At 37.3% G+C, this 26,536-nt stretch overlaps 1 protein-coding gene across 3 annotated transcripts in view; it reads left to right on the top strand.

The window, feature by feature from the left end:
* ENKUR (enkurin, TRPC channel interacting protein) overlaps window positions 1-22,213 on the top strand; it is a 30,248-nt gene extending 8,035 nt beyond the window's left edge. For all 3 annotated transcript variants that reach the window (XM_060161730.1, XM_060161740.1, XM_060161727.1), the window contains exons 2-5: window positions 744-889; window positions 6,222-6,445; window positions 15,195-15,341; window positions 21,095-22,213. In XM_060161730.1, the coding sequence (XP_060017713.1) occupies window positions 802-889; window positions 6,222-6,445; window positions 15,195-15,341; window positions 21,095-21,268 (633 nt within the window). In that variant the 5' untranslated portion in view covers window positions 744-801 and the 3' untranslated portion in view covers window positions 21,269-22,213. The remainder of the gene's footprint in view (window positions 1-743; window positions 890-6,221; window positions 6,446-15,194; window positions 15,342-21,094) is intronic.
* The last annotated feature ends 4,323 nt before the right edge of the window (window positions 22,214-26,536 follow it).

Raw genomic sequence — 26,536 nt, 5'->3', positions numbered from 1 at the left:
TCAGAAAATCTTAAAGGATTGAAATTTTACAATTATATTCTTTAACCACAGTAAAAATTAATTAGAAATCAAAGAGGTATCTGGAAAATCCCCAAATATTTGGAGATTAAGCAAAACACATCTAAACAAACTCCTAAGCCAAAGAAGATATCAGAAGGGAATTAAAAAGGTGTTTTTTAATTTTATAGCTTCTATTAGATAAGTATAAAGGTTTAAAGTCAAATATCTAAACTTGTACCTTAAGAAACTAAAAAAAAAAAAAAAATTGTAAAAGAAAAGCAAATTAAACTCCAAATAAGAAATAGTAAAGATCAGTGCAGAAATCATTGAAATGGAAAACGTGAACATTAAAGAAAATCAATGAAAAGCTGGTTTTTTAAGAAATCAATAAAATTAATAAGCCCTTAGTTAGACTTATCAGAAAAAAAAAAAAAAGAGAGAGAGAAGACATAAATTACCAATATCAGGAATGGGAGAGGTGACATCACTATAGATGCTACAGATATTCAAAGGATAATAAGGAAATACTATGACCATCTTTATCCTGGCATGTTTTTCTTAGGGCAAAGGTTCCATCTAGCTTGCCTAAGCCTGATGGACTCAGATAATTCAGATAATTATGCTTTATGGCTATCTCCAAATGAATATAGATATATATAAATTAGAAATGTATATCCTTTTTATAAACTTTAAACAATTTTTACTAGAAATGTAAATGCTACAACTTTTTCTTTTAATTGTAGGTATGTATCCATTTTTAAGGCAGCTGTAAAAGATGAGAAGCAAAAATTTAAAACTGCAATGAAAACTATGGGACCAGCAAAACTTGAAGTACCTTCTCCAAAGGATTTCCTGAAGAAACATTCAAAGGAAAAAACTCTACCACCAAGTAGGTTTTATCACTCTTTTTAATATTAAAAGTGTTAGCAGATAATTTAAAATTATTTTGTCTGAATAGTAAATGTTTACAGTGATAGCAACTTTACCTCATATTAAACAGAATTTGAGAGGCTAGGAGAAAGCAGACGTCAAGAACATAGTAGATGCACCCCAGTGTTCATAGCAGCATTATTTACAGTTGCCAAGACATGGAAGCAACCTAAGTGCCCATCAGCAGATTAATAGATAAAGAAGATGTGGTATATGTATACAATGGAATACTACTCAACCATAATGAAGAATGAAATACTGCCATTTGCAGCAACGTGGGTGGACTTGGAGGGTATTATGCTAAGTGAAATAAGTCAGACAGGGAAATGTGTGACGTCACATATGTGTGGAATCTAAAAAATACAACAAACTTGTGAATATAACAGAAAAGAAGCAGACTCACAGAACAAACCAGTGGTTATCAGTGATGAGAGGGAAGAGGGAGGGAGCAAAACAGAAGCAGGGGGTTAAGAGGTACAATATTATGTACAAAATAAGATACAAGGATATATCGTACAACACAGGGGATATAGCCAATATTTTATAATAACTATAAATGGAGTATGACCTTTAAAAATCACTATATTGTACACCTGTAACTTATATAATATCAGTATTATACATCAACTATACTTCAGTGAAAAAATACTTTAAATAAAAGTTCTTAAAAAAACCCACAATGTAGTAGAAAAAGAGAGTGGAGAATGTCAGCTGCCCCCCAAATAGACTTTCCTTTGATGGTGCAAGCATCTTGAACTACATCTTGGACTATCTGATAAAACCCCACCTCCAGCACCACATGCCCCACCATCTTCATAACTAGCTATATGACTTCAATAACAATGATCATAAGAAGAGTTCTAAACCTCAGTGGGCAGGATAGCTCACCATCTAAACCCTGTCTGGTCTTTTCTGCAAGAGATGAAAACTACAACCATTACTATCAGTTGTCGAAGCAACTATCAGGCTCACTTTAGCCTTGAGTATGGGCTTTAACTCTCTCCGATCTCTAAGACCATTAGGACAATGAAGGAGTTAGATGTAATGGAGGAGCCTTCATGAATGAGAGCCAGTTTCTTGGGCGTGCTACCTGTACAGTCACAAAGGGCCCCGTGCTTCAGAGGATCCCACACTTGGTTTAATGCTCTGCTTCTGCCATCTTGAAATGCCTAATAATTTTTTATCAAGGAGCCCCACGTTTTCATTTTGTACTGGGCCTCACAAATTATGTAGTCAATTGTGGTCATAGAGAATATGGGTATCAGGGGAAAAGGCCATCAGGAAAGTGGAGAGTGGATGAAAAAGGAATTGTTATTGGTATTCATGGAAGCAACTTCTTCCCATCTTGGGTATGTCTTCCCTGATGTTTTCAGATAATAAAGAGAAGAGGGCAATGAATCTATCTATTTTAAAAAGTTAGCCTCGGTGACTTCCCTGGTGGCGCAGTGGTTGAGAATCCACCTGCCAATGCAGGGACATGGGTTTGAGCCCTGGTTGGGGAAGATCCCACATGCCGCGGAGCAACTAAGCCCGTGAGCCACAACTACTGAGCCTGTGGTCTAGAGCCCGCGAGCCACAACTACTGAGCCCACATGCCACAACTACTGAAGCCCACACGCCTAGAGCCCGAGCTCCGCAACGAGAGAAGCCACCGCAATGAGAAGCCCGCGCACTGCAACAAAGAGTAGCCCCCACTCGCCGCACCTAGAGAAAGTGCGCGCACAGCAATGAAGACCCAACACAGCCCAAAAAAAGCCTCTTCCCATCTTCTGGCATCAAGGAAATAATGCAATATCTCAAGCCCAACTAGGGTGTGCCTTTTGCCAAAAATGAAACTACTTCTCCCTATGGCAATATTATGTGTCCCACAATCCTCTCTCATAACCCTCATACCGTGACAGAGGATGAGGGCATTATTGGGAAAGGTGGAAGAAGCAAGTCTGAAAATACAATGTTCATTCTGAAATTCATGTCTTCAGAAGCCTCTCTTGTAGCTCCCTTAAGTGGAGTCTTGTTATTTTGTGACCCACAAGCACTTGAGAACACTGGAAAGTCTTAAAATGGAATTTAATACTTTAAGTGCCTTAGAACCAATGATATGACTTGGGTCCTCACGAATCCTCTCCAAGGTTAAGCATAGTACATAACCTAACTATAAATCCTAAGTTTCAAATAAGGAGAAAGGGAAGAAGTCTGTCTCTTCTCTTATAAACATTATAAGGCAAAACAAACACAAAATTTCATTGGCCTTAGGAATAATTAAGAAATTCAGGGCATTGCAAGAGCGTTAAAAGCCCCGTCCAGTGAGACAAAGTTAAAGGTAATATAGGCCAAGGCTACCGCCAGTCTCTTGGTGAATATTCTGCCATTCTGAACACAATAATTTGCTAGACACACTGAAAACTACCTACCAGGTACAAGAAGATTTCTCTAAATTTAAGTAGTAGAACATCTGCATGACCATGAGACCGTGTTAATATTGCCATTTTATTATAGCCTAAAAAGAAACCCAGTCATTTGGTCTTCAGACTTATTAACATTACCACCGAATAATTTGTAAAGAGACATCCTCGCCCCATTTTCCGAGCCACCCCACATTGCCAACCCCTACTCCTCGGATGAAAAGACTATGATGTTTAGATATTGATAGATATAATATAAGGGTAAGATGGGGGTGGGCTTTAGGCTCCATCCAGTGCATAACCACAAACAACCAAGATTTATAATATACTTACTCAACTAAGAATGAATTATCAGTCTTTCCAAACTGTTTCCCCATTTTCTGAGAATTCAGTTTTGCCTCTTAATTGCATTTCTAAAGCTATCGTTATGGGAGTCCTTTGCATGCGCTTTCAACTCATAATTAAATCCGGCTTCTAAATGTTTCCCACGTGATCATCTATAAGATGTATGCCTCTGTTTTTTAAGGCAAACTGATTATGCCAACCTTACTTGATATACCCAACCTGACATGGGTGTATCTGGTAGACGGGAGCTCTTTGGGTTGTAACAGGCTTATTCTCTGCTCCGGGCTTTGGAAGAACTCCCTAATTCAATTCCTGACAATGTTCACAACATCTCAGTAGTATGTTAAATAGGAAGAAGATAACCATTTTTGTAGGTCAAAAACAGTAAACAATTTTACATATAGTTCAAGCTAATATATACATTATAGTCTACATATTATATTTTATTTTTTCATCCCCCACTATAATATAAACTCCATGAGAAAGGGGACTTTGTATCTTCTGTTCACTCCTGTACCCGCAGTTCCTAGAGCATTACCTGGGGACATAGTAATTGCTCAACAAAAATATATTGCATGAATTAATGAATAAGTGAACATTCAAAACCTCCTTTATAATGTTTCCTGGGGGCGTGTAGAATTATCAGGGGTATATTGGTTTGCTGGGGCTGCTACCATAGTAAGTATGGGGTAGCTTAAACAGAAATTTATTTTGTGACAATTCTGAGAGCTAGAGTCCAAAATCAGGGTGTTACTGGGAACTCCCTGGTGGTCCCTGAGCTTCCACTGCAGGGGTTATGGGTTCAATCCCTGGTTGGGGAACTAAGATCCCACATGCCACACGGAATGGCCAAAAAAAACCCAAAACAAAACCAATAACAAAATGAAACAAACAAACAAAAAAACAAGATCAGGATGTTTCCAGGGTTCATTTCTTCTGAGACCTCTCTCCTTGACTTATAGATCGCTGTCTTCACATGGCTTCCTTCTGTGTGTGTTTGTGTCCAAATTTCCTCCTTTTACAAGGACATCAGTCATATTGGATTAGCATTCACCCTAATGACCTCATTTTAACTTAAGTCCCTCTTTAAAAGCATGTCCAACTACAGTTCCATTCTGAGGTACTGGCATTTAGGGCTTCAATGTATGAATATGGTGGGGGGACACAATTCAGCCTATAACAAGAGATTAATCCAGTTCATAAACTTTAAATAATAAGTATTGTTTTTTTCTGATACTAAAAGTTATATAAAATGATTTAAAAGTTCAAACAGTACAGAAATGAATAAAGTCAAAGTCCATAGTAGTTGTGATGAGGTTAAGATTTGAGTAAGGTGGGTTTTTTTGTTGTTTTTTTAAATTTATTTAATTTACTTGTTTTTGGCTGCATTGGGTCTTTGTTGCTGCGCGCAGGCTTTCTCTAGTTGCGGCGAGCGGGGGCTACTCTTTGTTGTGGTGCGTGGGCTTCTCATTGTGGTGGCTTCTCGTTGCGGAGCACGGACTCTAGGCAGGCGGGCTCTAGGCAGGCGGGCTTCAGTCCTTGTGGTGCGTGGGCTCAGTAGTTGTGGCTCGCAGGCTCTAGAGCACAGGCTCAGTAGTTGTGGCTCACGGGCTTAGTTGCTCCGTGGCATGTGGGATCTTCCAGGACCAGGGCTGGAACCCTTGTCCCCTGCATTGGTAGGCAGATTCTTAACCACTGCACCACCAGGGAAGCCTTTGAGTAAGGTTTTGTCAAGATAGTTGTTGCCTTCGGTTCTTGGAAGTAAAGTGTAATTATTTTACATTTTAGCATTTTGACAAACCACTTTGATGTGGCTGTATCAAAATAGATAAGTTGGAATGGTCAAGTCAAAGAGACTGTGTAAAAATGGCCAGTTTCATCTGCTGCTAATGAAGAGAATGTGGTAGAGAGAGAGAAGTAACTTTGGATAGCAGTTATTTTAGGAGGTGAGCTGTAATCAGGGAGGAGTGAATAGGAAGCCTCAGCAGTATTGGTCATTTATCATTTCTTAAGCTGCATGTTAGGTACATAGCTATTACATGATTTTTATACCTTATAATAATAATAGTTTTAGTGAAAAACATCCAGATTCTTGGATACATCAGATACATCAAGTTGGATTTATTTACTTGGTGATTTTACAGTAACTTTCCTCTGAAGAGGCAATTATTCATAATATTGAAGGTACTCAGAAAAAAGTTTTAATGTTTCTTTGGGCTTTTTTCAATGGGCATACTGAACATTTGTTATTGAAATCTTTATAAGAAAATATTTTTATAATAGTTAATAAAAATGTTTTAGCTAGCATATGATTTGGGGTGTTTATTTTCTTCCCTTAGATCTTTATATTGTTCTCCAACATATTAATTGATTATGTCACATTTAATCTTTTGCATTTATGATTACTGATTTTTACCTTAAATATTTGAATATATTATTAATAAAACTCTAATATACTAGTGGTAAAATATCTGGATGCTATAAATAGTACTGAGTAGCCACATTTATAGTTTAATATTAACAAGGAAATGTTACGTTTAACAGAAAAAAAGTTTGAACGGAATGAGCCCAAAAAGCCTCCTGTGCCATTGAGGACGGACCATCCAGTCATGGGAATACAGAGTGAAAAAAAATTTATAAATACAAATGCAGCCGATGTCATTATGGGAGTGGCTAAAAAACCTAAGCCAATTTATGTTGACAAAAGAACTGGAGACAAGCATGACCTTGAAACTTCAGGACTAGTTCCAAAGTACATCAATAAAAAGGTAGCCTTGTGATATATTAATAAGACCTGATAGATAATTTAAATATGGTATTCATAATGTTTGTCTGTATTGTCACTAATAGTGCCCTCACTGACAAACTAATGGCTACCAGTGGGGAGAGAGAAAGGGGAAGGGGTTGGAAAGGGGTAGGGGATTAAGAGGTACGGATTACTACGGATAAAATAAATAAGATACAAGGGAAATATAGCTAACATTTTATAATAACTTTAAATGGAGTTTATATCTATAAAAATTTTGAACCACTACGTTGTACACCTAAAACTAATATAATATTGTAAATCAACTGTACTTCAATTAAAAAAAATAGTGCTCTCACTGGACAAATTATCTAGATTGCCAGTTCTCATTCCTCTGAAGTCCGTGTTTGGTCCAAATCTAGTGTGATGAAATTACAGAGAATTTGGAATGAACAACAACATATAGTTCAGTAGAGGGAAACTATAATTGTTTTTCATAATTTCAATTATTAATATATTTAACATTTATAGCAAACATTCTCTAAAAGGTACTCATTTTCGGTGAGGTGGAATTGTCACTAGAAGCACAGTTGTTACTATAAATCTAGAAGGAATAACCTTTCAGAAGATCCTAAGATTTAGTCATTAGTTTACATTATCTTGTTAACAGAATGAGAGAAATGAAGAGGAAAACAACTTTAGAGCCATCCATCCCATCAGTGTACTGTAAATAATTCGCAGTACTATTTCATTGTGAATACACTCATTTGTGTTTGGTTTAGAGTAAAGCAGACCTTGAAAGCACTGTACAATAGTTAGTCTTTTCAGGACCTTCATTTCTATCTGAAAAGGTGCTTATCAGATAGGCATATAATTTCATTGTTGAAAATTATAGAAGCTTGGGTTTAGCAGTTTAAATATAGAAATTTAAAAAGCTTATGAAAAATACCTTCTATAAGACCTATTTTACTTTGCATACTTATAGAGCACAAAAGTGCTGGAAACACACATAGTATATGAGTACCAAATCCTAAAGAGTAATAATGCATAATAATAACTTGGGCAAAAAAGAAAGGAAGGAAATAAGGAAGAAAAGAAGAGAAAAAGAGGAATTTGTAACATGTAAGAGGGGCTTGTACTGAGGTCATCCAGTGATCTACCGTGGTGAATCCAATGACTGTTCACCATCAAAACAGGAACCTCAAGGCTGTTGTCAGAGAACACTACTTATTCCCTGAGAAACCCTTGTCACTCGGCTGGCTGAGACACCTTTGGAAGACCTTAGCAGGGATCTGGGAGTTGGCAGCTCATGCTTACAAAGATTTCAAGTTTCTCTGGATACGTCCTCCTAATATGGCCCCTGGAGGCTCTTCAGGGTCCTTGTCCCACAGGGTGTGGAAAAGCAGAAACTTCATTCTCCTGGCTCTTTAAAGCCATTTCCAATCCATCCTTTCTTCACCGTCACGTAAAAACCCTTCTCCTTTGATGGTCATGCCACAAACCGCCACACTGGCTGCCTTCCGCCTAAGCTGTCCACTTCAATACATCTTCTGCCTTGAACAGGAAACTGAGAGTCTCCATCACAGAGACAGAAAAATACGAGGTTAGTCTACCTGTGCTTGTCTACGAAGCCACGCAAATTCCCTGCGCCTAGTATACTCTCGATGGCTAACCAGTCAGGGCTTACGAAGGACTAACTCAACTTACTTTCTACTTATCTGAGTTAAGCTAAAAAAATCTGTTATTGGTAAGTGAGAGAGTAAGTCCTTTTAAAGGCAAGGCCATTTTTTAAAAGTGAATGAACCTCATGTTTTAGTTCCAAATAAAGTATTACATGCCCATTTGTGCCATGAGAAAATTTTGTGTAAGCAAACGGAAGCATGGATGTTTGCCTGAGTTACATAGCAATAATAGGAAGACAAGCGTTTCAAATTCTAACTCTGCCACTTACTTAACTCTGTGGTTTTTAACAAGTTATTAGATTTATCACAGCATGGTGAGGATTGAATGATATAAAATATATTCAGCACTTGACACAATACCTGGTACCTAACAGAAGTTCAGTAAAGAGCGGATATTATAATATATGCAATTATTAATATTAATACTATGCGTTACCCTCAATGATCCAGCACATGGGAATATTTCAGATCACTGCAGCTTTTACCCATTTGTGACGTAGTTCCTTTTCCTACACAGAGTGTGCCAAATATAATTTAATCACTTGTGATGACACAATCATCATTGGGAACCTCAGTGATTGTACTAAGCTGAAATGAGGTGTTGCCCTCAGTGTTTCCTGAAACACTGAAATCCTGAAATGGATTGAACTGGTCACCATGAAACTAACTTACCAGAATACTGAGCTCTTAGTCTATTTGTATAGTGCTTTGCAACTTTCCAGAACACATTTGTAGCTAGGATTTCTATCCCTTATTGTCAGGATTAGGTTAGGTTGTGCTGTGGTTAACAACCCCCAAGTTGCAGTAACTAAAAGCAACTAGGTTTTATTGGTTGCTTGTGCTACCTGTGCACTGAGGATTGTTGGGAGCTCTGCTTCTTGTCCTGACTCCAGGACCCAGGCAAACCAAAACATCACCCATCACCATACCAGAGAGAAAAAGAACATGACAAGTCAACCATTAATTCATGAGCCTTCTACCCAAAAAGGACATTACTTCTACTCACACGGGGAAATTCAGGTCACAGGCTGCATCTTACTTGAAGGGGAGCAGGAAAATATTGTCATACCAAGTGCCTAGAAGGAGAAGAACCAGAATATTTGTGAATAGTTTTAATGACTCATATCTCACAACAGCTACTTCCTCAGAGAGGTCTTCCCTGACATTTTTTTTTTAACTTAAATTTATTTTTTTATACATCAGGTTTTTATTAGTTATCCATTTTATACATATTAGTGTGTATACATGTCAATCTCAATCTCCCAATTCATCCCACCACCACCACGCCCCTCCACTTTCCCCCCTTGGTGTCCATATGTTTGTTCTCTACATCTCTGTCTCTGTTTCTGTCCTGCAAACTGGTTCATCTGTACCATTTTTCTAGGTTCCACCTATATGCGTTAATATACGATATTTGTTTTTCTCTTTCTGACTTACTTCACTCTGTGGGACAGTCTCTAGATCCAACCACGTCTCTACAAATGACCTAATATTGTTCCTTTTTATGGCTGAGTAATATTCCATTGCATATATGTACCACATCTTCTTTATCCATTCGTCTGTCGATGGGCATTTAGGTTGCTTCCATGTCCTGGCTATTGTAAATAGTGCTGCAATGAACATTGGGGTGCATTGGTCCTTTTGAATTATGGTTTTCTCTGGGTATATGCCAGTAGTTGGATTGCTGGGTCATATGGTAATTCTATTTTTAGATTTTTAAGGAACCTCCATACTGTTCTCCATAGTGGCTGTATCAATTTACATTCCCACCAACAGTGCAAGAGGGTTCCCTTTTCTCCACACCCTCTCCAGCACTTGTTGTTTGCAGATTTTCTGATGATGCCCATTCTAACTGGTGTGAGGTGATACCTCATTGTAATTTTGATTTGCATTTCTCTAATAATTAATGATGTTGAGCAGTTTTTTAATGTGCTTCTTGGCCATCTGTATGTCTTCTTTGGAGAAATGTCTATTTAGGTCTTCTACCCATTTTTTGATTGGGTTGTTTGTTTCATTAATATTGAGCTGCACGAGCTGTTTATATATTTTGGAGATTAATCCTTTGTCCATTGATTCGTTTGCAAATATTTTCTCCCATTCTGAGGGTTGTCTTTTCATCTTGTTTATGGTTTCCTTTGCTGTGCAAAAGCTTTGCAGTTTCATTAGGTCCCATTTGTGTATTTTTGTTTTTATTTCCATTACTCTAGGAGGTGGATCAAAAAAGATCTTGCTGTGATTTATGTCAAAGAGTGTTCTTCCTATGTTTTCCTCTAAGAGTTTTATAGTGTCCAGTCTTACATTTAGGTCTTTAATCCATTTTGAGTTTATTTTTGTGTATGGTGTTAGGGAGTGTTCTAATTTCATTCTTTTACATGTAGCTGTCCAGTTTTCCCAGCACCACTTATTGAAGAGGCTGTCTTTTCTCCACTGTATATTCTTGCCTCCTTTATCAAAGATAAGGTGACCATATGTGCGTGGGTTTATCTCTGGGCTTGCTATCCTGTTCCATTGATCTATATTTCTGTTTTTGTGCCAGTACCATATTGTCTTGATTCCTGTAGCTTTGTAGTATAGTCTGAAGTCAAGGAGTCTGATTCCTCCAGCTCCGTTTTTTCCCCTCAAGACTGCTTTGGCTATTCGGGGTCTTTTGTGTCTCCATACAAATTTTAAGATTTTTTTGTTCTAGTTCTGTAAAAAATGCCATTGGTAATTTGATAGGGATTGCATTGAATCTGTAGATTGCTTTGGGTAATATAGTCATTTTCACAATAGTGATTCTTCCAATCCAAGAACATGGTATATCTCTCCATCTGTTTGTATCATCTTTAATTTCTTTCATCAGTGTCTTATAGTTTTCTGCATACAGGTCTTTTGTCTCCCTTGGTAGGTTTATTCCTAGGTATTTTATTCTTTTTGTTGCAGTGGTAAATGGGAGTGTTTCCTTAATTTCTCTTTCAGATTTTTCATCATTAGTGTGTAAGAATGCAAGAGATTTCTGTGCATTAATTATGTAATTATTTACAACTTTACCAAATTCATTGATTAGCTCTAGTAGTTTTCTGGTGGCATCTTTAGGATTCTCTATGTATAGTGTCATGACATCTGCAAACAGTGACAGTTTTACTTCTTCTTTTCCAATTTGTATTCCTTTTATTTTTCTTCTCTGATTGCCGTGGCTAGGAATTCCAAAACTGTGTTGAATAATAGTGGCGAGAGTGGACATCCTTGTCTTGTTCATGATCTTAGAGGAAATGCTTTCAGTTTTTTACCATTGAGACTGATATTTGCTGTGGGTTTGTCTTATATGGCCTTTATTATGTTGAGGTAGGTTCCCTCTATGCCCACTTTCTGGAGAGTTTTTGTCATAAGTGGGTGTTGAATTTGTCAAAAGCTTTTTCTGCATCTATTGAGAAGATCATATGGTTTTTATTCTTCAGTTTGTTAATATGGTGTATCACATTGATTGATTTGCATTGACTGAAGAATCCTTGCATCCCTGGATAAACCCTATTTGATCATGGTGTATGATCCTTTTAATGTATTGTTGGATTTTGTTTGCTAGTATTTTGTTGACTATATTCATCAGTGATATTGGTCTGTAGTTTTCTTTTTTTGTAGTATCTTTGTCTGGTTTTGGTATCAGGGTGATGGTGGCCTCATAGAATGAGTTTGAGGGTGTTCCTTCCTCTTCAATTTTTTGGAAGAGTTTGAGAAGCATGGGTGTTAGCTCTTCTCTAAATATTTGATAGAATTCACCTGTGAAGCCATCTGGTCCTGGACTTTTGTTTGTTGGAAGATTTTTAATCACAGTTCCAATTTCATTACTTGTGATTGGTCTGTTCATATTTTCTATTTCTTCCTGGTTCAGTCTTGGAAGGTTATACCTTTCTAAGACTTTGTCCATTTCTTCCAGGTTGTCCATTTTATTGGCATAGAGTTGCTTGTAGTAGTCTCTTAGGATGCTTTGTATTTCTGCGGTGTCTGTTGTAAATTCTTCTTGTTCATTTCTAATTTTATTGATTTGAGTCCTTTCCCTCTTTTTCTTGATGAGTTTGCCCAGTGGTTTATCAATTTTGTTTATCTTCTCAAAGAACCAGCTTTTATTTTTATTGATCTTTGCTATTGTTTTCTTTGTTTCTATTTCATTTATTTCTGCTCTTTATGATTTCTTTCCTTCTACTAACTTTGAGTTTTGTTTGTTCTTCTTTCTCTATTTCCTTTAGGTGTAAGGTTAGATTGTTTATTTGAGATTTTTCTTGTTTCTTGAGGTAAGCTTGTATTGCTGTAAACTTCCCTCTTAGAACTGCTTTTGCTGCATCTCATAGGTTTTGTATCGTCGTGTTTTCATTGTCATTTGTTTCTACGTATTTTTTGATTTCCTCTTTGATTTCTTGGTTATTTAGTAATGTATTGTTTAGCCTCCATGTGTTTGTGTTTTTTATGGTTTTATTCCCTGTAATTGATTTCTAATCTCATAGCGTTGTGGTCAGAAAAGATGCTTGATATGATTTCAATGTTCTTAACTTTACTGAGGCTTGATTTGTGACCCAAGATGTGATCTATCCTGGAGAATGTTCCATGTGCACTTGAGAAGAAAGTGTAATCTTCTATTTTTGGATGGAATGTCCTATAAATATCAATTAATTCTATCTGGTTTATTGTGTCATTTAAAGCTTGTGTTTCCTTATTAATTTTCTCTTTGGTTGATCTGTCCATTGGTGTAAGTCAGGTGTTAAAGTCTCCCACTATTACTGTGTTACTGTCAATTTCCTCTTTTATAGCTGTTAGCGGTTGCCTTATATATTGAGGTGCTCCTATGTTGGGTGCATATATATTTATATTTGTTATATCTTTTTCTTGGAATGATCCCTTGATCATTATTTAGTGTCCTTCCTTGTTTCTTGTAACATTCTTTATTTTAAAGTCTGTTTTATCTTATATGAGTATTGTTACTCCAGCTTTCTTTTGATTTACATTTGCATGGAATATCTTTTTCCATCCCCTCATTTTCAGTCTTTATGTGTCCCTAGGTCTGATGTGGGTCTCTTGTAGACAGCGTATATATGGGTCTTATGTTTGTATCCATTCAGCAAGCCTGTGTCTTTTGGTTGGAGGATTTAATCCATTCATGTTTAAGGTAATTATCCATATGTATGTTCCTATTACCATTTTCTCAACTGTGATGCATTTGTTTTTGTAGGTCGTTTTCTTTTCTTGTGTTTCCCACTTAGAGAAGTTCCTTGAGCATTTGTTTTAGGACTGGTTTGGTGGTGCTGAATTCTCTTAGCTTTTGCTTGTCTGTAAAGCTTTTGATTTCTCCATCAAATGTGAATGAGATACTTGCCGGGTAGACCAATCTTGGTTGTAGGTTCTTCCCTTTCATCACTTTAAATATATCATGCCACTCCCTTCTGGCTTATAGAGGTTCTGCTGAGAAATCAGCTGTTAACCTGATGGGAGTTCCTTTGTATATTATTTGTCATTTTTCCCTTGCTGCTTTCAATAATTTTTCTTTGTCTTTAATTTTTGTCAATTTGATTACTGTGTGTCTCAGTGTGTTTCTCCTTGGGTTTATCCTGCCTGGGACTCTCTGCACTTCCTAGGCTTGGGTGGCTATTTCCTTTCCCATGTTAGGGAAGTTTTCGACTATAATCTCTTCCAGTATTTTCTCGGGTCCTTTCTCTATCTCTTCTCCTTCTGGGACCCCTATAATGCAAATGTTGTTGCATTTAATGTTGTCCCAGAGGTCTCTTAGGCTGTCTTCATTTATTTTCATTCTTTTTTCTTTATTCTGTTCCATGGCAGTGAATTACATCATTCTGTCTTCCAGGTCACTTATCCGTTCTTCTGCCTCAGTTATTCTGCTATTGATTCCTTCTAGTGTATTTTTCATTTCAGTTATTGTATTGTTCATATCTTTTTTCTTCTTTAATTCTTCTGGGTGTTTGTTCTTTAATTCTTCTAGGTCTTTGTTAAACATTTATTGCATCTTCTCGATCTTTGCCTCCATTCTTTGTCCGAGGTCCTGGATCATCTTCACTCTCATTATTCTGAATTCTTTTTCTGGAAGGTTGCCTATCTCCACTTCATTTAGTTGTTTTTCTGGGGTTTTATCTTGTTCCTTCATCTGGTACATAGCTCTCTGCCTTTTCATCTTGTCTCTCTTTCTGTGAATGTGGTTTTTGTTCTACAGACTGCAGGATTGTAGTTCTTCTTGCTTCTGCTATCTGCCCTCTGGTCTTCTCTGACATCTTTATTTATCTCAAATAGCTCTCATGACTTTCTTTTTTCTTACTGTATTTTACTGTGGAGCACTTACATATATTATTTCATACTCTATTTTTGGTGAGTTTCTCTCACTACAGAATGCACATTCCATGAGGACAGAAACTTTTCCTTTCTTATTCACTAGTGTAGCTAGCACCAAGTACATCCTCAAATAATGCTTTGAAGAATGAACAGGGAGTAGTTCTGTTTCTCTACACAGTGGTATCGACACATTCACTAACTTGAAAGAATCATAGCTGATTGCTTCACTGTCAGTCCTTGTAAGCAGCCCAGGAGCCTAAGATTGTATTTTGTTGTTCCAAAAACAACCTAAGGGGCCCACGTCAATTTTTTCTTAAAGCAGATGTGCCTAGCATCTTTAAGAGTTTGTTCTTACAATGCATTGGAAGCATTTATCTTCCTTTTTTTTTTTCTTTTTACGAGATAATGCACAAGAGACCTTAAGATATTTGAGATATTTCAAAGTAAAATCTGAAGCACCTAAAAGAAATAAAGAAAATCCAGTTCTTCAGGGTAAAGTAAGGGCCAAGCCATCAGCCAAGAACAGGCACTGGGAACATTCAAAAGAGGGAAAACAAACAGCCATGATAACAGCACAGATGGTTTTAAATGACCAGAATCAACTAGTTCCAAATAGGAAAAAGAAAAAAATCACTGACTTTTGTTAACTTGCAGTGTTTTGAGCAAAGGCTTTAAGTCTGTAACGTTTCTTTTGCTCCTAATCATTGGTTGGTATGTACACATATATAAGATTACTTTCAGGATTTTGATTTTTTTTTTTTCCTGAAAAATCCTTACAAGGGTTATGGTGTCACGCCTGATTACATACGTAAGCGAAATGAAGAAGTGAAGAAAGCCCAGGAAGAATATGATAACTATATCCAGGAAAACCTCAGGGAAGCAGCTATGAAAAGGCTATCTGATGAAGAAAGGGAGGCAGTTCTGCAGGTAAGCGTCTTTAGTTTACATTCATGTGTAACTCTTTAAAACATCTCTGAAAGAAAGGTCCACCATCAGTGATTATTAAGGCCCACACTTTGATTTTGAAATCAGAACACTCTCTTTTGATTATAGTGACAACTGCATGCAACAAAGCTGGCTCTTTGGGGAGAGCAAAAAGTTGTGATATAGGGACTGCTGAATAATAATTTGTTTCCAACTAGGTGAGCTTCTGTTTCTTCCTGAAGTAGTGTCATAAGCAAGCTAAGCTTCTCCTTCAATGAATGTGCATAAATAAAGTAAAAAAGCATTTTGATTTTCATTCCCATGCCCCTGAATTTTTCAAAAATAATATCCATAAGGTAGATACTTTTCACTAGGTGGAGCTCTAGAATAATTGAAACTGTCCCTAGACCAACTTTTTTTTTCTTTCTTATAAGCAAGTGTCCAGATTTTAAAATAACCAGGTGTTAGGCTTTACATATGTTTTCTTTATTTGGAATAAAACAGACTTAAAGACACTTACACTGGAGTTTTTAATGCAAGACTTCTATCTGAAGCATTTAAAATATTGGGGGGTGTGAGCACCGTTGCTCCATCATCTTTAGAGAGTATTTGTTAAGCACCTACTGACACTGTTCTATAGTTGTGCTCTCTTATAGAGGTAAAAACAGTACTTTATTCTTTGTTTTGTTACTTTGAAAGCTTTCTACAAAGTCATTTCTAGTGACCTTTTCAAAACGGAGAAGAAAAAACTTTTTACAACTTAATTTCCATTGAAAAATGGATTCATATGCTGTTATAAAATCTTAGCATTTTATCAGTGTCATCCCAATCATCAATAAACATTTATTAAATGCCTGTTCTGCATAGAGTATCATGCTAAGCCCCAAGGGGCATAAAATAAAATTTCTGCTCTGGATAATGTTGTAATTTAATGGATAAGAGGTGCTGTGTATCTTTGTACATATAGAAAGATGTGTGTGTGTACAGATCATATGTTTTATAAGGTTCGCAGGCACGAACATCCAGTGCAGGACGTAGGTAGGTCTTTAGCTGCGCCTTAAACTGCAGAGTAAGAGGATATCCCAGACAGCAGGAGTGGCCCGAGGGCAGTGACCCCGTCTCTGTTGCCAGCAATCTCTGCAATGCCTAACCTAGTGCCCAGTGTAAACACAGGTGATTAATAACGGTGCGCTGGAGGGAAGGAAGGGAGACGGGCAGGCAGGACGGCTGGCACACGTGGGAGTGGGACTCGGCCCGTCACTTTCAGGAAGAGCACTGTTCTTTGGTTCCCTCCCTCCCTCTCTCCCTCCCTCCTTCCCTCCCTCCAGCAGATTCTGCCATTCTTAAAGCATACATGTTTTTGTGAAAGCCAGGTTTTTACATCTAAGAAAAATAGGAAAAGAAAGGAAGAACTTCCCTGGGAAGGAAAAGGCTCTTCCCTCGGCACCTCCTTAGTGGGTCAGCAGCCCTCAGCTTCCTGATGTGGTCACTACAGAGTTTCTTTGTAGACACTTTGATAGACAATAGCTGACCCTCCCTTGGATGCCTTATTAGCTGGGTATTGTAGCTGCCGTGGTAACAAAGCCACGAGCTCTGTTCCTGACAAGCCCTGAACCCTGCTCCCTTCCCTGGTTAAGAGTTGCATGTAGTTCTATGGCAGTATGGTCATATGTCCCTGAGTAGGGCACATTCTGCTCATTTCTTCATAAAATGACAGTCTCATTATCCAGGAAGGGATCATCTGGTCTAATTATTCCAAACTTCTCATTTCACAGATGAGGATATAAAATGCAAATATGTCAGTATTAAGTGGGCACATTTGTTCATTCATCCCTCCGTTCATCTACTGAACATCTAATCTACCATGTTCCACTCACTGTACCCAGCCTGGGGGATATACTGTTGTGAGCAAAACAAACGTGGTCCTTACTGTCAGTGAACTTGGAGGTTGGTTTACATTTGCCCCTGGTCACAACACTATCAAGTAGCTGAAGAGGGACTAAAACTCACATTGACCAGTTCCCAGGCCTGTGTTTTCCTACCACGTGATAAGCACGTGCATAAGAGGTAACAGAGGGAGGCTCTTCCCGCCCGGGATCCAGCAGGGGATAGAAGGCATACTAGGCTGGGATTCTGAAGAGAATCTACAAAGGAACTATTTACAGAGGTGAAGCAGGGCTAAGGGAACCAACAAGGAACACTGAGGCACCCAGGACTAGAGACAGCAGGAATCACCACCACCCTGGGCTGGAAGGGCAGGGGCAGGAAACAGCATTACCAGAGCCGGGTGGGAGCTAGAGCCTGGAAGAGGGGCTCCGACAGGCACTGTAGTCACAGATGCAAGGGCCAGTCATGTCCAGGTGATGTCCAGGGTGGGGGAAGAAATGCCCCAAGCTTGCTCTCCTCCCACCGGTGTCTTCCTTAGCTGGAGGCAGAGGCTGGAGGGAACAGTGCTGGGGGAGGAGCAGCCCATAGGAATAAATACCTCAGCCCCACCACCGCCCAGCCCCTAGTCACAGCGCAGAGCCAGAGGTGGAGAATGGATGGGGGTGGCAGCAGAGGAGCATGGACCTGAACACACGTCCTATTATTTTATGACCGCTTCTCCCTATGTGAAAATTTTTCCAAAATTAACAATATTATTTCAGTATTAAACTAGAAGAGAGAAAAATGAAGAAATAAAGATAAGGGAAAATCAGTATCGCTGCAGTGGCTAAAAGATTTTTTTTAGATGAAATAACCACAAAGCCGTTAAGAGGCTATTTTGGTATAATATGAAATATCAGTCACATTTAGTTCCCATCCCTAGAGGTGGACTTTGATCCAAATGTTATTGTACACACTGGAAGATAAAGAAAATTATCCTTTAAAAAGAAATACTGCAAAACGTGTAGCTGCTGTGACCACAAGGAATAGGGAAAGATCACCCAAGGAGCTATGAAAAACCTTTGATATTTCAAAGTGTATAAATACATAGATTTCTTCTCTGCAATAGGCAACCCTGTGGAGCACTGTGGAAACATATTTCCCATTTCATAATGAAAGCCTATAGAAAAACAGAATTCTTTTGAGGACTTCTTATTGGAATACTTCTCATACACTATTAAGAACTGTGTTAACCCATCCCTCTCTTTTTAAAATGTAGAAGACGCTTCTGCCTTTTCCCTTTCCCAAATCCTTGATATAATCTCACTCAAGAAATGCTCAACATTTGTGGCCTTTTTTCTCAACAGATCTTTTCTATAAAGTGTGTCCAAACTTGTAGTCATTTTTACCTGAGCCTGGAAATAAACCGTTTTCTCCCCGAAAAGTTTACAAGATTAAATTTGTACTATGAGGGCTTATTATGAAGGTATTGTTATATGAGACACTTCTAATTCTCTCATAAATCTAAATGTATGGCCATGATTTTCAAGGACCATATTTTCTTTCTTTCTTTTTTAATCAATAATTTTAAATTATGCTACTCCTGAGCTCTGGCTAGGACTTCCAATACTATGTTGAATAAAAGTGGCAAGAGTGGGCATCTTTGTCTTGTTCCTGATCTTAGAGGAAAAGCTTTTAGCTTTTCACCATTGAGTATGATGTTAGCTGTGGGCTTGTCGTATTTGGCCTTTATTATGTTGAGGTATGTTCCCTCTGTATGCATTTTGTTGAAAGTTTTTTTTTTTTTATCATAAATAGAGGTTGAATTTTATCATGCTTTTTTGCATCAATTGAGGTGATCATATGATTTTTATCCTTTATTTTATTAATGTAGTGTATCACTTTGACTGATTTGTGAATATTGAACCAGCCTTGCCTCCCTGGAATAAATCCCACTTGATTAGGGTACAGGCATACCTTGTTTTATTGCACTTCATTTTACTGTGCTTCACAGATACTGAGAGTTTTACAAATTGAAGATTTGTGGAAACCCTGCACTGCCAGATGATGGTTAGCATTTTTTAGCAGTAAAGTATTTTTATTATTAAGGTATTTGTTTTTTTAAACATAATGCTATTGCATACTTAATAGACTATGGTCTATTTCTAGTTTCATACCATTGTGGTCAGAAAATATGTTTGATATGATTTCAGTCCTCTTAAATTTATTAAGACTTGATTTGTAGCCTAACATATGATCTGTGCTGGAGAATGTTCTGTGCACACTTGAGAAGAATGTGTATTTGTTGCTTTTGGATGGAAAGTTTTATACATATCTGTGAAGTCCATCTGATCTAACCTGTCATTTAAAGTTGATGTTTCCTTACTGATTTTCTGTCTGGATGATCTATCCATTGATGTAAGTGGAATATTAAAGTCCCCTACTATTATAGTATTGCTGTCTGGTTTTTTCTTTCAATTTGTTAATATTTGCATTCATATTTTGATGCTCCTATGTTGGGTACATAAATATTTATAAATGTTATATCCTCTTGTTGTATCAACCACTTTATCATTATGTCATGCCCTTTGTCCCTCATTACAGTCTTTGTTTCAAAGTCAGTTTTTCTGTCATAAGTATAGCTACCCCAGCTTTCTTTTGGTCTTCATTTGCATGGGGATATGTTTTTCCATCTGTGTGTCAGGGATCATAATTTCCAGGCAATATTTTAAATGTTACTTTCAGTTTTACTTTTCATTTTTGTGTAAATAAAATGATTTGTGCACCCATAGTGAATAACAGAAAGTGTCAGTTTATAAAATTTCATTGCATGTGTTCAATTAGTTTAAGACCATTTTGTCAATGGAGCCGCTAGTGCATTGTGATAAGAAATGATAACTGTGCAGAGATGGAAATAACCTTTATTGCTCCTAAGAGATTCCTAATTTTGAATTTGTTGGCTTCTGAGAACATAAAACTTAACTTACATTATTGAATTAGCATATGTGTTACATGTAATGATATTTCAGTCATTTCTAGAATAAATTAATGGGAAGTATAGATCCATTAACTATATGGAGGAAGAATTCTTTCTAATACTGAAAACACATAAAAGATCATCTCTTGTTAAACTGAATTTTGGGGCTTCCCTGGTGGCGCAGTGGTTGAGAGTCCACCTGCCGATGCAGTGGACGCGGGTTCGTGCCCCGGTCTGGGAGGATCCCACATGCCGCGGAGCGGCTGGGCCCGTGAGCCATGGCCGCTGAGCCTGCGCGTCTGGAGCCTGTGCTCTGCAACGGGAGAGGCCACAACAGTGAGAGGCCCGCGTAACGCAAAAAACATAAAATAAAAAATTGAATTTTGGCATTTTATACAATTCCATTTAGTCAGATATAAGAAAACATGGCCATGTAAGTCAGAATCAAGTGTTTTGATGTGATTTCTCTGTTGAAGAATGAGGATATTTTTTTTCTAAAGAAAAAAAATGAAAATTTTTATAAGAAATAATTTCCTGTTCAAAATTGTTTTTTTGCTTGGGACATCAACTCTAAGTTGTTTTTACCAAAGCATTTGCTATGAGCTTAGTTTCATACTACTCATAACTCTGCATACACGTATTTGATGGTAAAAACAAGTACAGTAACATTAAAAACAAAGAAAATAAATACTCCCAGTGGGAATTGAGCACACAATCAAGGACAGGGTTTGGCCTCTGTACAGTATTTTTTGTTACTGTGGCCAAGAACTTGATAAACACATATCATTTTTTAGTTATTTTTGTCGGCTTTCTTTACCTGTTTACATTTTTCCTTCCCAGTGCAATTTTCTTTGCGATTTACTCTGCTTCTGCAGTTTACTTTGCTATGTACAGTTTTCTTTACCATTTGCAGGGGCTGAAAAAGAACTGGGAAGAAGTACATAAGAAGTTTCAGTCCCTCTCGGTCTTCATCGACTCCATACCAAAGAAGATTCGCAAGCAGAAGCTGGAAGAAGAGATGAAGCAGCTGGAACATGACATTGGTGTCCTCGAAAAGCACAAAATTATTTATATTGCTAATAAGTAATGGTGGATTTTAAAAAATATAATCATTTTAACATAGAAAAAAACCCACGGAAAACATAGAAATTAAATCATAAGTTTTTTTCAAAGAGTAAAATACTATGAAGAGTATAAAAATAGTCTTTACCAAAACGCTTAGGCAATGTTTAAAGAATAATTGTATTATTTACTTACATAGAGAAAAAAAATATTTTTTTTCACCAGCGTCAGGGTTTCCATGTATAACCTGATTAAAATTTGATGTTAGGTTTTCCAGTTTGATAGCATAATTCATTATTATTATGTACTAGTTTCAGATAAACATTCATTTCTGGGCCCTGAAAAATAAAGTCAACACTCAGAACTTCACATTTTTTTCTACACTGCGTAATACAAGGAATACAAGGTTAAAAACTGTAAAGTATTTTGAATTGGAAATAGTGGTGTAAGCCTTTTTAGTTCTCTGAAGTATTTTCTACATATTATTCCAGAGATCCAAAAATTACATATATTTTCTGGTAGCCTATGTCATATGCAGCTATTCACAGCTATAAATATTTTCAATATCCATAATGTTATATATAGGCCGAGAGGTTTACATTTGGAGGAAGAAAAATTAAGAAGATAACATAAAATCAAGGAGACAACTTATAAATTGTGTCACTAAGGATTGTTGAAGAGAATAGCCTTCTTCCTGACATCCAACTTTTAAAAACTGCTGTTCTATGTGCTTTATTCCATAATTTACTATGTGTATTTCACTAAAATGGATATTACTTTTTCTTTTTGGCTTTCTCTATTTTGTGAATTCTAATGTTTCTATTTGTAAGGTTACATAATTTATTAAGCAATAAGTTTATGTAAGTAGAGCTGTCTTCAACTCAAAATAAATGAGCCTATAAATGTCCAAGAAGAAGAAGATTCTTTTATGAAATTTTAAATTAGAGAAATTTGGTAAAATATATGAAACTATAAAATATCAGAGCAATATCAATTTTACTGCTTACACTGATTTTTATCCTGTTGGCAACACAGAAAAAAATGATAATTTTTTCAAGCTTTTTCACAAACACGGAATTTGGGAGCATTGTAGAAAAGCTAACTTTCATTAAAGAAAAATTTTTGAATTTTATATACAGATATTTTTGAAAACTCACTTTAAACTTTTTTTCACATATCTGTATAGGCGTCATTTCTTTATTCCTTATTACCTTAGGAGAGATATAAAATAAAGAATAGTACAGTTGACCCTTGAACCATGAAGGGGCTAGGGACGCCCCTTGGCTAACTTGGTGATGGATTGAAAGGACGCCCCTTTCAACTGTGTGGCCCACACAGTTGAAAATCTGCATATACCTTATCGTTAGCCCTCTGTCTGTTTGGTTCCTCCATATCCATGGTTCCATATCCTCAGAGTCAACCAACCACAGATCGTGTAGTACCACAGTGTTTATTATTGAAAAGAATCCACGTGTAAGTACACCCACATATTTCAAACCCATGTTGTTCAAGGGTCAACTGTATTATGATAAATTCTCATTTATGCAGAATTTCCTTCCTTTTTAAGGCTGAATAATACTCCACTGTCTGTATATACCACATTTTGCTTATCCTTTCTTCTGTTGATGGGACGCTTGGGTTGCTTCCGCATTTTAGCTGTTGTGAATAAGGCTGCTGTGAACATAGGTATACAAATATCTCTTCGAGACCCTGCTTTCAATTCTTTTGGGTATATATCCAAAAGTAGATTTGCTGAATCATATGGTAATTCTGTTTTTAAGTTTTTGAGGAAATGTCATACTCTTTTCCACAGCAGCTATACTATTTTACATTCCCACCAATGCTGTACAAGTGTCCCGATTTCTCTGCATCCTTGCCAACACTTGTTGTTTTCTGTTTTTTGGTAGTAGTCATACTAATAGGTGTGAAGTGGCACCTCATTTTAGTTTGGTTTGCATTTCCCTACTGATTAGTGATGTTAAGTATCTTTTCTTGTGCTTATTAGCCATTTGTATATCTTCTGTGGAGAAATGCCCTTTGCCCATTTTTTTAATTGGATTGTTTGATTTTGTTGTTGAGTTTTAGGAATTTCCTATATATTCTGGATATTAATCCCATATCAGATATAGGATTCACAAATATTTTCTTCTATGGGTTGCCTTTTTACTTTATTGAGAGTGCCTTTTGTTTTTGTTTTTGTTTTTGCGGTACGCGGGCCTCTCACTGTTGTGGCCTCTCCCGTTGCGGAGCACAGGCAAGGACGCGCAGGCTCAGCGGCCATGGCTCACGGGCCCAGCCGCTCCGCGGCATGTGGGATCTTCCCGGACCAGGCCACGAGCCCGTGTCCCCCGCATCAGCAGGCGGACTCTCAACCACTGCACCACCAGGGAAGCCCGATAGTGCCTTTTGATATACAAAATTTTTCAATTTTCATGAAGTGTCCAGTGTGTCTATTTTTTCTTTTGTTACCTGTGCCTTTGGTGTCATATCCAAGAAATCACTGCCAAATCCAATGTTGTAAAGGTTTTATCCTGTTTTTTCTTGCAAGAGTTTTATTGTTTTAGGTCTTAAATTTAGGTCTTTGATCCATTTTGAGCTAATGTTTATACATGATCTTAGGAAGTTTTAAAATCAGAAAGTGTTGAATCCTCCCGTCTTGTTCTTCTTCTTCAAGATCGTTTTGGCTATTCGGAGTCCCTTGAGATTCCACATGAATTTAGGATAGGTTCTTCTATTTCTGCAAAAAAAGATCATTGGGATTTTGCTAGTGATTGCATTGAATCTGTAGATTGGTTTGAGTAGTACTGACATTTTAACTATATTAAGTCTTCCAATCCATGAACATGGGATGTGTTTCCATCTATTTTTGTCTTCTTTAATTTCTTTCAGCAACGTATTACAATTTTCATTATACAAGTCTTTCACCTCCTTGGTTAAGTTCATTCTTAAGTATATTTGATGCTATTGTGAATGGAATTGTTTTTGTAATTTCCTTTTTAGATCATTCATTGTTTATAGAAATACAACTGACTTTTATGTGTTGACCTTATATCTTGCTACTTTGCTGAGCTCAGTCATTAATTCTAACAGGTTTTTTTTTGTGTATGAAATCTTTAGAGATTTCTACATGGAATATCAAATAATCTACAGATAATTTTACTTTTTCCTTTCCAACTTGGATGCCTTTATGTCTTTCTCTTGCCAGTTGCTCTGACTAGAACTTCCAGTACTACGTTGAATAGAAGTGGTGAAAGCAAGCATCCCTGCCTTGTTGCTGATCTTAAAGGAAAAGCTTTCAGTCTTTCACCATGATGTTCACTGTAGGTTTTTAGTATATAGCTTTTATTATGTTGAGATAAGTTCCTTTTATTCCTAGTTGTTGTTGTTTTATCGTGTTTTTATCATGAAAGGGTGTTGCGAACGTCACTTTTTAAACTAAGAGCTATCTCTTAAATGATCAGTGTGTTTTCTCCTATAGTTATCAAGCTATATGGGAAGAAAAATCATAATCAAAAGGGTATCTTGCCTAGAACAGAGTAAAAAAAAGTAGTTTAGATTATAAAAATCTCTTCAGCTAACAAAGCTCATTCATTGTCATTCAACAAATACTAACTGTCTGTAATGCGCCAGGAACTGTTCTGATTGCTGGGTAGAAAAGTGAACAAAATAACTGTATTGGAAGACAGAAGTAATCAAACAAATGCATCTATAATTAGAAATTGAAAGTAGTGATTGGTAAGGAAAAAAAAATAGGAGGCTATTTTGCAAGGGAATATAAAGTGAGTCCTAAATCAGATTTTATAGTTAAGGGGATGTATTTCTGAGGATCTGACATTTAAAAATAGACTAAAGAATGAGTAAAAGTTAGGAGAGATGGGGAAGAGAAATATTGTGGAGGGAAAAAGAATCCAAGCAGAGAGAATAAAATGTGTAAAGGATCTGGGGTAGGAAACCCTGAACCCATAGGAGGAAGGCAGCCTTTAGGGCTGGATGGTCCTTAGAGAAGGGAGAAAGGTGCAAGGTGAAGATGAAGAGGGAAGCAGGGGCCATTGGTGTGTTTTAAGCAGCGAGGTGGCACGATGCGAGAAATATTTTTATTTTTTAATTTTTTAAATATGTATTTGGCTGCACCAGGTCTTAGTTGCAGCACGCAGGCTCTTCGTTGCCACATGGGGGATCTTTAGTTGCAGCATGCAGGATCTAAGTCCCTGACCAGGGATCGAACCTGGGCCCCCTGCGTTGGGACCGCGGAGTCTTAACTGCTGGACCACCAGGGAAGTCCCGAAGAGTATTTTTAAATGATCACTTGCTATATGGATTAAAATGGAAGAATGAATGAATATGGGGAGACTAATTAGGAGACCATCATAGACCTCCAGGTAAAGAAGATAGTGCCATAGACCAAGGCTGTGGTAGTGAAGGCAAAGAGTAGCTGTTGGCTTCCAGAAATATTTAAGAAATAAAAATGTAACTTGGTGATGGATTGAAAGGAGAAGAAGAGAGTGGTTTCAAGGATGACAGCTACATTTCTGATTTGAGCAACTGGGCAGTGAGGGCGCCATTTTCTGAGGTGGAACAATCTAAAGGAGGAGCGGATTGGAGGAGGTTATGGTGAAGAATGAAAAATACAATTTTCTTTTAAGCTAGTGTTCTTTCTTTATTTTTTGGCCACATCATGCGGCATGCAGGATCTTAGTTCCCCAACCAGGGATCGAACCCGTGTCCCCTGTATTGGGAGCATGGAGTCTTAACCACTGGGCCAGGGAAGTCCCAAGAATACGATTTTTGACATGTTGTATTTATGATAATCTTGTGAAATCTAGTTGGAAATTTAGATAGGTAGGTAGATATTTGAGTCAGAAAAGAGATCTGGGGTAGAATGATACATTTTGAAATTCAGCAGCGTGAATGAGATCACCTTGAGACAAAGAATTGAGTGAGGAGACAGTGAGTGAGTTCCCATCAACTCTTGTGTTTAGAAGTCATATGGGAGAGCAGGAAGGAGCAAGGAGATGAAAGATTGAGTGACCCAAGAGGTCAGAAGAAAACCAGGAAGCCAAGAAAATTCAAGAAAGCAGTACTCTTTTCCTAAGGTAGAACTTCGACAATGGGAATGAAATTCTCAACACCTGGCCACGCCTTCCTCTTCCCTGCTCTGAGCAGGATACAGGTCACCTTCTATAGGGGGTCCTCTGCTCCTGTTTTATATTTGCAATCCAAACTCTTATGTTGAAATCCTTTTATCTCTCTAGGTATGTTAATCTCATTGATTGATGTCCCCAAATTAGCATGT

This window comes from Lagenorhynchus albirostris, chromosome 1 (assembly GCF_949774975.1).
Source record: "Lagenorhynchus albirostris chromosome 1, mLagAlb1.1, whole genome shotgun sequence".
Taxonomy (NCBI): domain Eukaryota; kingdom Metazoa; phylum Chordata; class Mammalia; order Artiodactyla; family Delphinidae; genus Lagenorhynchus; species Lagenorhynchus albirostris.
This window is presented reverse-complemented; position numbering and strand designations above follow the sequence as displayed.